Source organism: Orycteropus afer, unplaced genomic scaffold (genome assembly GCF_000298275.1).
Source record: "Orycteropus afer afer isolate SDZICR_OR568_19922 unplaced genomic scaffold, OryAfe1.0 scaffold00123, whole genome shotgun sequence".
In the NCBI taxonomy this organism is placed as follows: Eukaryota; Metazoa; Chordata; class Mammalia; order Tubulidentata; family Orycteropodidae; genus Orycteropus; species Orycteropus afer.
In genome coordinates, this window is record NW_006921710.1 from 5,025,089 (window position 1) to 5,037,293 (window position 12,205).

The 12,205-nt window shown below is 49.6% G+C and overlaps 1 protein-coding gene across 1 annotated transcript in view; it reads right to left on the reverse strand.

The window, feature by feature from the left end:
- Positions 1 to 6,659: 6,659 nt before the first annotated feature.
- MIGA2 (mitoguardin 2) overlaps positions 6,660 to 12,205 on the reverse strand; it is an 83,685-nt gene continuing 78,139 nt past the window's right edge. The window contains exons 13-17 of the mRNA XM_042781452.1: positions 9,423 to 9,521; positions 9,032 to 9,166; positions 8,100 to 8,153; positions 7,186 to 7,302; positions 6,660 to 6,866 (exon numbers count right to left, since the gene is read on the reverse strand). Of these exons, the coding sequence (XP_042637386.1) occupies positions 6,660 to 6,866; positions 7,186 to 7,302; positions 8,100 to 8,153; positions 9,032 to 9,166; positions 9,423 to 9,521 (612 nt within the window). The remainder of the gene's footprint in view (positions 6,867 to 7,185; positions 7,303 to 8,099; positions 8,154 to 9,031; positions 9,167 to 9,422; positions 9,522 to 12,205) is intronic.

The following is a 12,205-nucleotide window of genomic DNA, read 5'->3' on the forward strand; positions in this document are numbered from 1 at the left end:
TGATGAATTTCCACAAACACAACACACCTATATAAGCAGCTCCCAGATCAAGAAGCTGATCATTGCATCCGGGAACCCCTCACACCCCCTGCCATCACCCAGCGTGACCACTATCCTGACTTCTGTTTTCTTTTTTTCAATTGTGATTTAGGTGAAGATTTACAGAGCAGATTCACTTTCTATACAGCAGTTCACATACACTTTGTCTCATGACATTGACCACAATTTACCACAATGTAACAGCTCTCTTCCCACTTCCTCCCCATAGTTAACCTTTTCCCTGTGTCCATCCCTCCATGCACTCCTGCCCCCTGAGCTGTCTCCCTGTGCATAAGCAGCCCTTCTTTCTTCTATGATTGTTCTCTCCAAGGAGTGTATCTACCTGAGGTAAATGTTCAACTCATATGCCTGTTTTTGTTTGGCTGGAAACCATGGGTGTGGGCTCAGTTCCAGACCTGAAGGGCACTATCCTGACTTCTAACACAGCCGATTGGGTTAGTCTGCTTTTGTACTCTCTTGGTTTTAAAAAGCAGAGATGTAACTTTGATGACTAAGGTATGCCATGGTCTTCTCAACTGCCTCCTATGCATGCAAAAGCTGGACAGTGAAAAAGGAAAACAAGAATTGATGCATTTGAATTTTGGGTTGGTGAAGACCAGAATGCTTCTTAGAAGGAGGGATGGTGAGACTTCAGCTCGCTTACTTTGGATGCTTTGGATATAGACAGACCAGTTGCTAGAATAGAACATCCTGTTTGGCAAAATAGAGGGTCAGCAAAAACAAGAGAGCCCCTCAAGCAGGTGGACTGACAAAATAGCCCCAGAGATGGACTCAAGACATATCACTAAACATGAAGAGGGCACAGGACCAGGCACCATTTCAAGGTCACCACGAGTCAGCGCCAACTTGATAGCAGCTAACAATGTAAATGGAATCCTACAGTATGGACTTTGCATGTGGCTTCTGTCACTTCACATTACAGTTGTGGGATTTGTCCCTGCTGTGGTCTCCATTGTAGTTTGTTTACTCTCACTCCTGGGTAGTAATCCATGGTGTGAACGTACCAGTTTCCTGTTCTGCTGATGGACATTTGGGTTGTTTCTAGGTTTGAGGTGTTACAAATGGTGCTACAGTGAACACTCATGTGTGTGTCTTTGACACACGTATGGAAGCATTTCTGACAGCTATGTGCCTAGGAGGCTTTCATGAGGAGATGGAAGAGAGAGGAGGTGGTCAGAGCTCCTGAGTGGATGAGGGGCTAGGCAGTGCAGGTATGAGTGCTTCGAGGAGGCCCGTGAGAGGCCACCTGCCTCCTCCCTCCACGCTCAGGGTTAGACCAGCAACATTCCAGATATCACTCTGAGCAGCCTGGGAGGTGTTCCACCTTTTGTCTTCACAACCCTGGAGAAACAAACCAAACTCACTGCCATCAAGCTGATGTTGATTCATAGAGACCCTATAGGACAGAGTAGAACTGCCCCATAGGTTTCCAAGGCTGTAAATCTTTATGGAAACAGACTGCCTCATCTTTCTCCTGTGGAGCAGATGGTGGGTCCAAACTGCTGAACTTCTGGTTAGCAGCTGAATTGTATTAACCACTGCAGCATCAGAGTCCCTTATAATCCTGCAAGGCAGCTTTTAATGCCCTGAGTATATACCTGAGAACAGTAAGGCTCAGAGCATAGAGCCATTTGCATGGTCACCTGGTCAGCATGTGGAGTCAGGTGTTAAATCCAGGTCTGCCTGGTGGGCAGGCCCAAGTTCTGAAACCCTTGTAGCCCATGAACCGAGCTGCTGGGTGCCTCTCCCCACAGCCCGACTGGGACTGGCTTTTCACCTCTGGCCTCCCTAGTAGGGAGTTCCATAGCCAGGCGGTGCCAAGATTAGACGCACAAAGTCTAACCCTATGCACCGCACCCTGCCACACTGGTTTGTGCTCAAAGTCCTAGCAAGCTGTTAGGAAACTCTCTTCCCTTCACTAGGACTGTTTCCCAGAAATGTGGCACCTACTGTCCTCTAGGCTAGAAGTTTGTTCATTCATTTCAGGAAATGAATTCATTCATTCATTTCAGGAAATGAATTCATTCATTCATTTCAGGAAACTTCCAGCTCCTAGAAATTCCAGGCTGTGTGTGGGCACCAGGGATGAAGAGAACATGGCCAGCAGGGGCACCACCTTTATGTGTTGTAGATCCCTGTTGTATGAATTGAGACAAAGGGTCTTGAAGTGAAATTTTTGGTGGTCAAAAAGCTAAGTGGAGCCACTGTGTGACTCCTAGACGCTTCCAGAAGGCTGGCCTTGGGTTCTATACCCCATGGGGCTGAGTCCCTGAGACAGAAATGCCCAGGCTCATTCCCTGGATTGTGAGCTCACCGAGGGCAGCGATTATGTAAACTGGATTGGGGGGTGGCAGTGGTCTGGTTTGTAGTAGCATTTGCTCATTTCCATGATGTAAATACTCTTCACTGCAGCTCACTCAAGCTTTCATGATGACATTACTGAATAGGCAGTTAGAAGAGATGCAGTTAGTTCCTGAGGACCAGTGTGATGTGAGCCAGCCCCAGCCCACTTCCGCCACTGCTGTGTGATGCCTAGAGCAGTGCTTGGCAGGCAGTATGTGCAATGAGTATTTGGTGAATGAGTGAACATTCTTCAATTCCAGGAGTAGTTCTGAAAGCCATCTATACTGTAATTCAAACCACTGTTCACTGAGCAGTTGGGGTAAGCCAGTATCTTACATCCAAGACTCAGCACTGTGCAGTCTTACCTACTGTCCTTCCTCACAACCTCATGAGAATTGTGAACAGGAGCCCCACAGCCACCCACGACCTGACATAAATACAAACAACTCCAAGATGAGGAGCATAGGCCAGCAGACAGAGCATTGGGCTAGACGTCAGGAGACCAGGTGTTCATCCAGAGCTGTCATGGACTCATTGTGTAGTTACCCTACCCCTCATGATTTCCACTTTCATCAAAAGGCAGGCTGGTATCAGTTATCTACTGCTGTGTAACAAGTTATCCTGAAACCTAGTGGCTTAAACACCACCATTTATTGCTCAAGATCTGCAGTTTTGGCCAGGCTTCACTGGGCAGTTCTCCTGGGCTTAGGTGAGATCATTCATGCAGTTGTGGTCATGTGGTGTCTCAGCTGGGCCTGTGTGGGCCAAGAGTGCCTCCATCCTCCAGCAAGCACTACCCAGGTTTCTTACATGGCAGCTGCTTCCATCCCATTGGTCAAACCAGGTCACATGGCTATGCCCAGCATTAGCATGGAGAGGACTATACAGTGACTGGGATCCCAAGAGGCAAGATTCCCTGGGGCCAGTATTTTAATAGTCCACCACAGAAATGGATCAGGGTTCCCCTCAGGGCTTCTCAGTTCTGGCTTCTGGGATTCAGAGGTGCCTGGGACATACTGTGATGCCAGAAAAGAAGTGCTCAAAGACTTGTGGGGAGAGCTGTCAAAAGAAACCAGGAGCCAGCCTGAAGCGGGTGGCCAACTGAGCATCAAAAGGATGACTGACCGACTGTAAAATTGCTAAACAAATAAAAACCCATGAGAAGGGATGTTGTACTTGAGGAACCGAATTAATGTCATTGAACTGTACATGTAAAAAACATTGAAAACAATAGATTTAAAAATATACATACTTACCACAATTAAAAAACAAAGGAGGGGAGAGGAAGCCATTTTTTTTTTTTAAAAGAAAGAAAACACAAAAGAAAGAAAAAAAAAGATAAATGAATAAAAGGGGGAATACTATTTGGCAGAATACTATTCAGCAACAAAGAAAACAAAACACAGATGCATCCGTGTTTTGCGGTTCAACATTATTCTAAGTGAAAAAAGCCAAGCACAAAAGACCACCTACTGTCCAAGTTCATCTACAGGCAATGTCCAGAAATGGCAAATCTACAGAGAGTGGATGAGTGGAGCATGGGGCTGGCGGGGGAACTGACTGCAAACAGGCACAAAGGGCCTTTTGGGGGTAATGAAAATGTTCTAACACTAGATAGTGGTGATGGGTACCCAAGTCTAAATTTACTGAAAATCATTATATTATGAATTTTAAGTAAGTACATTTTATGGTATGCAAATTACACTTTAATGAAGCTGCTTAACACCAACCAAGAACCTTCTTTGCCAGTACTGCAGTGACTACCACAGCAGCTCATTTGGTGAGGGGAAGGATTTGGTGGGACTCTCTTGGTGGAGCTGGAGTCTATCCCCAATCAGGGAAAGCGCCTTTTTTCTGAATCCCAGCAAAGACATCAGAGAATTACTGGTAAATTTTAAGGGTGATTATGGTATTTTGGTTACGTTGGAGAACTACCTTATTTTTAAGATATACATGCTCAAATACTTAGGAGTGAAATATGTGTCTAAAGTTTATTCTAAAGTATTTTAGAAAAGAAATATACACACGAAATAAATATGGCAAATGTTAATTTCTGAATCTAATGTTCTTTATAGATTTTTTTTTTCAAACTTTTCTGTATGTCTGAAATTCTTCAAAATGAAGTGGTTTAAAAAGTACCTTTCAAATGAAACTTGCAATTTCCAAGTGCCTATGAAAAAAATTTGAGGATTTATCTGATAAACTTGGATCTGCCATATCCCTAAGTTCTAGCCCGAGTTTGCAACCCCTGGACTGTCCAACGCCTGCATTTTAGACATGGAAACTGAGGTCCGGAGAGAAGTGACCTCCCCAGGATGGTAACTGGGCTGGATCCACTCCCAATGGGCTCTCCCTGCCAGGGACAGATGGACCCAATGAGCCTGCCAAGCAGCCCAAGGGGGATCATAGCCCCCAGTCGCTCCCCCAGACCTCCCAGAACCTCCACCAACCATACCAAAAAGAGCAAGTCCCAAGCTCTGGCCCAAGAAGCAAATGGCCACACCACACATGTGCCCAGCAGTACAGCTATGTGGAAGGGAATCATTTATTTGACTCACATTCGGTGCACACTACCATACAAAAGTTGGAAGCGGCAACAGATCCAGTGCCAGAGGCAGTGCGTGGACGTGTAAACAAAGACAAAACGAAAATGCAACTTCTGTGTGATCGGGGAGCAAATCAGAGGGGCCAGGGCTCAGGCCCAAGAATACATTCACAATGCAGGGTTAGTGCGAATGAACGGAATGTAGGAAACAGGGAGGGCCGCCTCGGCTCCCTTCTGGGCATAGGCCTCCCAGGTGGGTTAGGGGCTGGAACCATCATTAGTGCCCAGCGGTCCTCCAGCTGGGGAGCAGGAGGATGTAGGAAGGGGGTGGTCTTGGAGACAAGGGCCACATCCAATGTCATCCCCTCTCCCCCACGTGGGCAAGATCACCCCACTCCTGGGACATCTTTTACATTCAGGGAGAGGGACCCAGGTCTGAGAAGCCAGTCCGAACGCCAGAGTATGTGAAACCAGCAGTGCGTTTTTCCTGCAGGTCTCAACCTGGAAAGGGGCCGTCTCAAAATAAAGTGTTAAGGCAATAAATAAAACATCCCACCTCTGGTGAAAACACTGTGAAGATGTTGAGTCTGCAGGGCTGACAGGAACCTGTCAGTGTGGGGATGCAGTTGTGGAACAAATGCCAACAGGACTTCCTCTGCAGGTACCCCCCCTGGATGTGGGCTCTGTGCAGCTACCAGCTTCAAGAGCATTTGTGCGTTGAGTTGAAGGCAAGTGCCAGGCAATCCATACTGGTTTCTCGAATAAGAAACCATTCGGATGAGGGCAGGGAAGCTGACCTCCCCTATGTGGTCTTTGGGCCCCCTGACTCCTGGGATCATTGTAATGGCAGCACAGGTGCCTGAGAGTAACTGTTGGACAGGGTCCCCAGCTCAGAACCTAGCACAGCCCAAGGAGTTTCAGGCTCAGAGAGAGAAGTGGGTGGAAGCGGAGCACCCAGCCCCACCACCTCCTGTCTTTGGTGGGAAGACAATCTCTGGAGGGTGAGGGAATGTCTTGAGTGATGTTTTGGTGCTCGGTTGTCAAGGGCCCAGCCCCTGCCCAGATGTGAGCACAGAAGAGATGCCTGCTCTCCCTCCCCCCTCTGGACAGTGCTCTCAGGCCCCCAGCCCCATCCTCCTCTCTCTGGAGTGGTAGATGCTCCAGGCTGATGGCAAGTGGTGGGGCAGTCACTGGAAGCCAGAGGCCATCCAGCCCCAGATTCATTCTTGCTCAGGACACCCTGACCTTCAGCACACTGCACTCCCATCTTCTACCTCGGCCCTCCGAGCCTCTCTGCCAGCATCTGTCAGCAGTCCCCAGGGCCTCCTGGCTCTGCCTGTCTGAGTGTTACTCCTCCCCTTCCTCTCACCCTCCCTTCCTCTCCCTCAGGTCTCACCAGCCACGGGTCCCAGCCTCTCCTTCCCCTCAGCAATAGCTGAGGCCAGTCAGGCAGCCCCCTCAGGGCTCCAGCAGGCAGGATCTCACTCCAGGCCCTAGCATCACCAAGGAAGTTCGCCTGTGGGTCTTGAGGATTCCCAAATGATGAACCACGGCCTGGCTCTACCACTACCAGGCCACTGACACTCTTGAGGAGAGCCTCTGAGGACCTAGTCTTGTCAATGCCAACCCAGAGAAAGGAAGGGGAAGCCCCTCTCTGCCATCGTCTGTGAAGAGGGCCAGGCAGCCACCCCTCCCGATGGCCTGTTCCGCTTCAGTGCAGCCCCGCCAGGGGCCCGTTCTCTCGGGGCAGCGCCCCGTTCAGGCTGACGGTGCTGGCCACAGGCACCCCCAGATAGCCGAGCAGGATCTCGCTGCGGCGCCGCGACAACTGCAGGATGTCATCTGCCAGTGCCGGCACTGACGTGTAGCGCACGTTGTCCAGGTCAAACATGTCCCTCAGGTACTGCACGATCTGTTGCTAGGGGGACAAGGATACAGCATGGGGCTCGGGTTGAGGTCCCCATTCTCCCCTACGGCCCCCACGACCACCACAAGTACCCCGCCCAGTCTCTCCCTTCCTGGGGCTCCTCCCCTCCTACTGCTTCCTCTGGATGCACCTGGCCAGGCTCCCAGCAGAGGGACAACACAGCCCCTCTCCAGGTACCCCCACTCCACCCTTCCTCTGGCAGCAGCCCAGGCTCTCTCTCCATGCTTGGCCCCTCTTAGGGTTCCATCCCAGGGGCCAGGGGCCCAGGCCCAGGTGAGAAGCAGCAGACACTGCCATACCCTCAGTTTACCTTGAAAAAAGCACAGACTTCAGAGAGCTGGAGCTTGGGTCCGAGGAAGCCAAAGGCTAGGACAGGGCTAACGTGCTCCGATACGGAGTAGAAATGAGAGATGAAGCCATCGGGCACCTGTGGTGGTGGTGGTTGGGGGGCAAGGCTGAGGGGTCAGGTGAGGGCCCCGGGAGGGTGCAGGTACTTGGGCCCTGGGTCACATAAAGAACTGGGCTTTTGAGGCAGAGATGGCTCGTTCATATCCTTGCTGGATGAGCCTGGGCCAGTGACTGGAGTTTTCAGAGCCTTGGTTTTCACCTCTGCAGAACAAAGGCACCCACAGGGCTGCTGTGGGAGCTGCATGAGGTGAGTCCCTGGTGGTTTAGCACAGGAAGAGCCTAGAGCACGTGGCAGTATCAGCAGCCGGTATCAGCTGGGCAGCAGAGCCCAGCTGACAGCAGAGCAATGGATCGCAGCCCAGACAGTGTGGCCAGCTGCCGCCTGGGAGCACAGATAACAAACGGCAGTCCAGGAGGTGGAGAGGCTGTTCCACCTGCTCCCCTGCGGCATCTACCCCCAAGCTCAGATGCCTCTACCAAGCCAGCCATGAGTGCCCTTTCCCTTCCCGTGGTCCCTTCAATGCTTCTTACAGACCTAGTCTGTGCTGGGCCCTATGGGGAGAGGTTAGTCAAATCTACATGTGTCTTCGGGGAGCTGCTGATCAAGGGACAGGCAATGAGAACAAGGTGACCAGTTGACAAAGGTCAACAGGTATAGCAGGGGGCGGAGGGACGCTCAGCATTACTCCACCCACCCCACCCTACCCTACTCTCAGACCAACACATGCCCAATGGAGTGGCGGCTGAGCCAGGTACCCAGCAAAGGGAGTCTGGGGCCCTGTGCAGTGATCCCTGGGGCCTGTCAGAGTCACTCACCATCAACAGCCTCCTCTTGGCTTTCAGCACCGACCAGCAAGCAGTTGCCAAGGCCTAAATCAGAGATGGTGCCCTCTAGAGTGTCAGAATATCAGGCCTCACCCGTGTCTACCTCCCAGCCTGGGACCAAGTCCTTATTCCTGCTTATCCCATCCCAAGAGTAAAGACAGGCTCATGCCTGAGCACAGACAAGGTAGTTTCCTTCCTTCCAGTCTGGAATCAGAAACACCTAAGTTTGAAGCTAAACTCTCACCCTACTACTGCAGGTCCCTGGACGAGCTACCCAACGTCTCTGAGCCTCCATTTCCTCCTGTGTAAAATGACTGTGACATAGCCCCTACAAGCTCTCTGAATGGTTGTTAGGAGCAATGGCTTCTGCCCACACACTGCCTGCCACCTAGTAAAAGAGCAGCCCTGCCCTTCTGGGATGACATGCACACAACGCAGGCACAGTGGCTCAAGTGTCACCACCTGCTCTGCCGGGGAACACTCACTGGGCTCTCCCTCTGTTCCTCGTTTTTGTTTTGTAGTTTTTCCGTATTTTAACAGGATGCAAATTTTTTGAACAAAATTACTACAAGCACAGAAGAAGGAGAATTAAGTGTTCAAGTACTGCAGGTGTGAGGGACCCAAGGCCCAGGCTCAGCACAGACAGAAACTGCAGGCCATGTGCTTCCACATGGGAATAGAGGGAGAGCAGTGGAGGCCCCTGGGAAGCTCTTCCCGAGCAGATGCTCGGTCTGCCCAGCCACGGTGGCTCCCGATCTCAGGGCAGGGCAGCCTAAACAGAGGTGACCGCGGCCCGACTGGGTGGGGAGCCCTGTGTTGGTGCCCAAAGCCAGGCACGGAAGGGTGCGTATGTATGGGGTTACGTGAGTGTGTGTGTGTGTGCACGTGTGCATTTGGGAGTGGGAATGGGGACAGTGACATACCGTCTCCTTGAAGCTGTCAGACAGCCAGCGGTTCCTCAGGATAGCGAGCACTGAGGATGGGGGATTCTCCAGGTCCTCAAACGCGTCCATGAGGATGAAGTCGAGTACAATGTCAAAGAAGCTCATGCACACCACCTGTGAGAAGCCTGCACTGGGTCCCAGCTGCCCAAACTGCAGGGCCACTGTCCCAACTGGGAGACTAGGACCCTAAGGTGGCACAGTGGGTCAGGGGCAGAAGGGGCTGCCCTGCTCTGTTCTGCAGTGAGGTGCAGGCTGGGCCTGGACAGGATGGGGGGCTTCTTGCAGTTGTGGAGCTGAGCCACCCCCATTTCTTGCTCAAGCACTGCAGGTGCAAGGGACCCAAGACCCAGGCCCAGCAAGGGCAACTCACCCCTCGGCCCTCCAGCTCCAGCCGTGTGGTGGCCCAGGTCTCAGGCCGCAGGGCGTAGCTCAGCATCTCCTCGTAACTCTCCAGGAAGCCTTTGGGACTCTGTGGGGAAAAGCACAGCTTGTTCCGGTTGCAGCAGAGGCCTCAAGGCCCAGATGGACTATATCTGCAAGGTCCAGGCTGGCCTGTGGATGGGGGACATCCAAGGGTGAGGCCGCGTCCTGTTCCCAGGAAGCCATCAGAGAGAAAATGAGGTCACGAAGCCTTCCCCAACCACCTCAACATGCTCATCCAGAAAACCAGGGCATGTCTGGGGGAGACTCAACACCAGCACTCCCAACCACCTCTGCAGCTGGCTCACTTAACTGAGCATCTACTGCCATCCAAGAGACAGACACAGCCTGACAACATGATCTCACTCTGGAGGGATGGGCAATTGTGTGAAGGTTAAGAGTCAGGAGGTCAGAGATGCAAATCTCTGTGACCTTGGGCCTCACTAGTTTTCCTCATTGGTAAAATGAGAGAAGCTACAGCCCCACACTCATAGGGCTGTGTTCTGGAGACTTGCCAAGCTCCTGCATGTAACATAATGGGTTCAGTGCCTAGCCTGATCCTCACTGAATAATGCAGAAGGCTACTCTCACTAAGTAAGTACTAAGACTGTAAGGATATATGATGCATTATTTACTCCCTAGAGTCCTGACACTTAGTTGGGGCTTAAGACACAATGTGTGCATATAGATCTACATTTATGGACATGGAAATAAAATAATACATGACAGGATCCATTCTAAGCACAATAAGGTTTTCAGTGGCCAATTTTTTCAGAAGTGGATGGGCCCATCTTTCTTCCTAGTCTTAGTCTGTAAGCTCCACTGAAACCTGTCTATCATGGGTGACCCTGCTAGTATTTGAAATACCTATGGCATAACTTCCAGCATCGCAGCCACACAAGCCACCACAGTACAACAAAATGAGACAGATGACTGCCCCATAGAGGGAGAGGGAGAAATATCGTCTGCCAAACCTATATGGTCATGGGTATAGTCTAGTTCACTTACTCACACCTGATCATCCTGCCTACTTGCCTATGTATCTACTCATGGATCAACATTTGTTATTACTGATTATGCAATACTGTATAACAGTGTTTATCTGTGTTGTCTATAACTCTGGTGCACTTCTCTTTTTTTTCCTTAGCGATATTGTGCTGGTCACCCACATTTTGTGCACTGCGTTTCCCTTCACTCTAATTAATACGTGTTTCTTACCTAGTTAGCAGTTTTTTTTCTTCTCTCCTTCCATCCCTGGTAACTATCAAAGAATGTTTCTTTCTATTCGTAAACCTTTCCTTGACTTTTTATAATAGTGGATTCATATAATATTTATCCTTTCGTGATTGACTTATTTCACTCAGCATAATGTCCTGAGTTCATCCATGTTATAAGGTGTTTTGTAGATTCTTCATGATTCTTCAATGTTGCATAGTTTTTCATCGTGCGCATGTACCATACCATTTTCCACAGTGGTTGCACCATGTTAGAGTCCCACCAGCAGCATATAAGAGTTCTAAGCTCTCCACACCTTCACTAGCATTGGTTGTTTTCTGTTTTGTTTAATTTTGCTATTATTTCTGGGGTGAGATGATATCTGTTACTTTTTCTTTTTTTAATTTCTCTCTCTCTAATGGCTAATGACTGCAAGCATTTCTTCATGTTTGTTGGCTGCCTGAATATCTTCTTTGGTGAAGTGTCTGTCCATGTCCTCTTCCCATTTTTAAATCGGATTTTTTGTGTTTTTGATGTTGAGATGTTGAAGTTTTCTATAAATTTTAGAGCTAAGCCTTTCTCAGATATTATTTTCATTCAGTTTTAAAGAGAATTTGCTAGGATGATCTTGAGCCATCCCCAACTTTTCCCAGTTTCAGTCTCCTTATCTGTAAAATGATACAACCACGGTGGAAACTGCTTAAGGCGATTCCTTAAAAAGCATGAAACAGAAATACTATTTGATCAAGCAATCCCATTACTAGGTATAGATCCTAAAGGAGTGAGAACCAGGACATGAATAGATATATACACACCCACGTTCACTGCAGCACTATTCACAATAGCAAAGAGATGGAAACAACTTAAGTGCCCATCAGTGGAAGAATGGATAACCAAACTATGGTATATACACACAATGGAATACTATGCAACACTGTGGTAGTTAAGTTTGTGTGTCACTTGGCTGGCCTTAGTTGAGTGGCTAGGCAGACTGGTAATCAACTCCATGGTAGAATCTACTGTGAGCAGCTGAATAGCTGCCTTTGGGTATGTGATCTGCTTCCTGTATATAAGGAGAAGCCTTGGGGAACGGTCTCCAGCTTATGGCAAGATTGAACCCTGCATGTAGCCAAGTTGCTGTTCAGCAGCCTGCCATGCTCTGCCAACCTTGGGACTTTCAATGGACTTGAATCGATGGCCTGCTGTGTTGTTTGGTAGCATCAGGACTGTGCTGTTTTATTTGTTGACCTTGGGCTTGTTAGCCTCAGCAGCCAGTAGCTGCCTCAGTGAAGAGATGCCTCTAGCTTCAGTGGGCCGGGAGCAAGAGGCAGAGCTGAAGCCCAAGGTCGAGGGGCTTTCACACAGCCCCTAAAGTCTGTCACTTGGAACTTGGACTTCTAGCCTCCTGAACTTTAAGAGAATAAACTTCTGTTTCTTCAAGCCATCCCATTTGTGGTATTTCTGTTAGAGCGGTATTAGGTAACCAAAGGAGCTCTGGGTAGCATAGTGCCTAAGGCA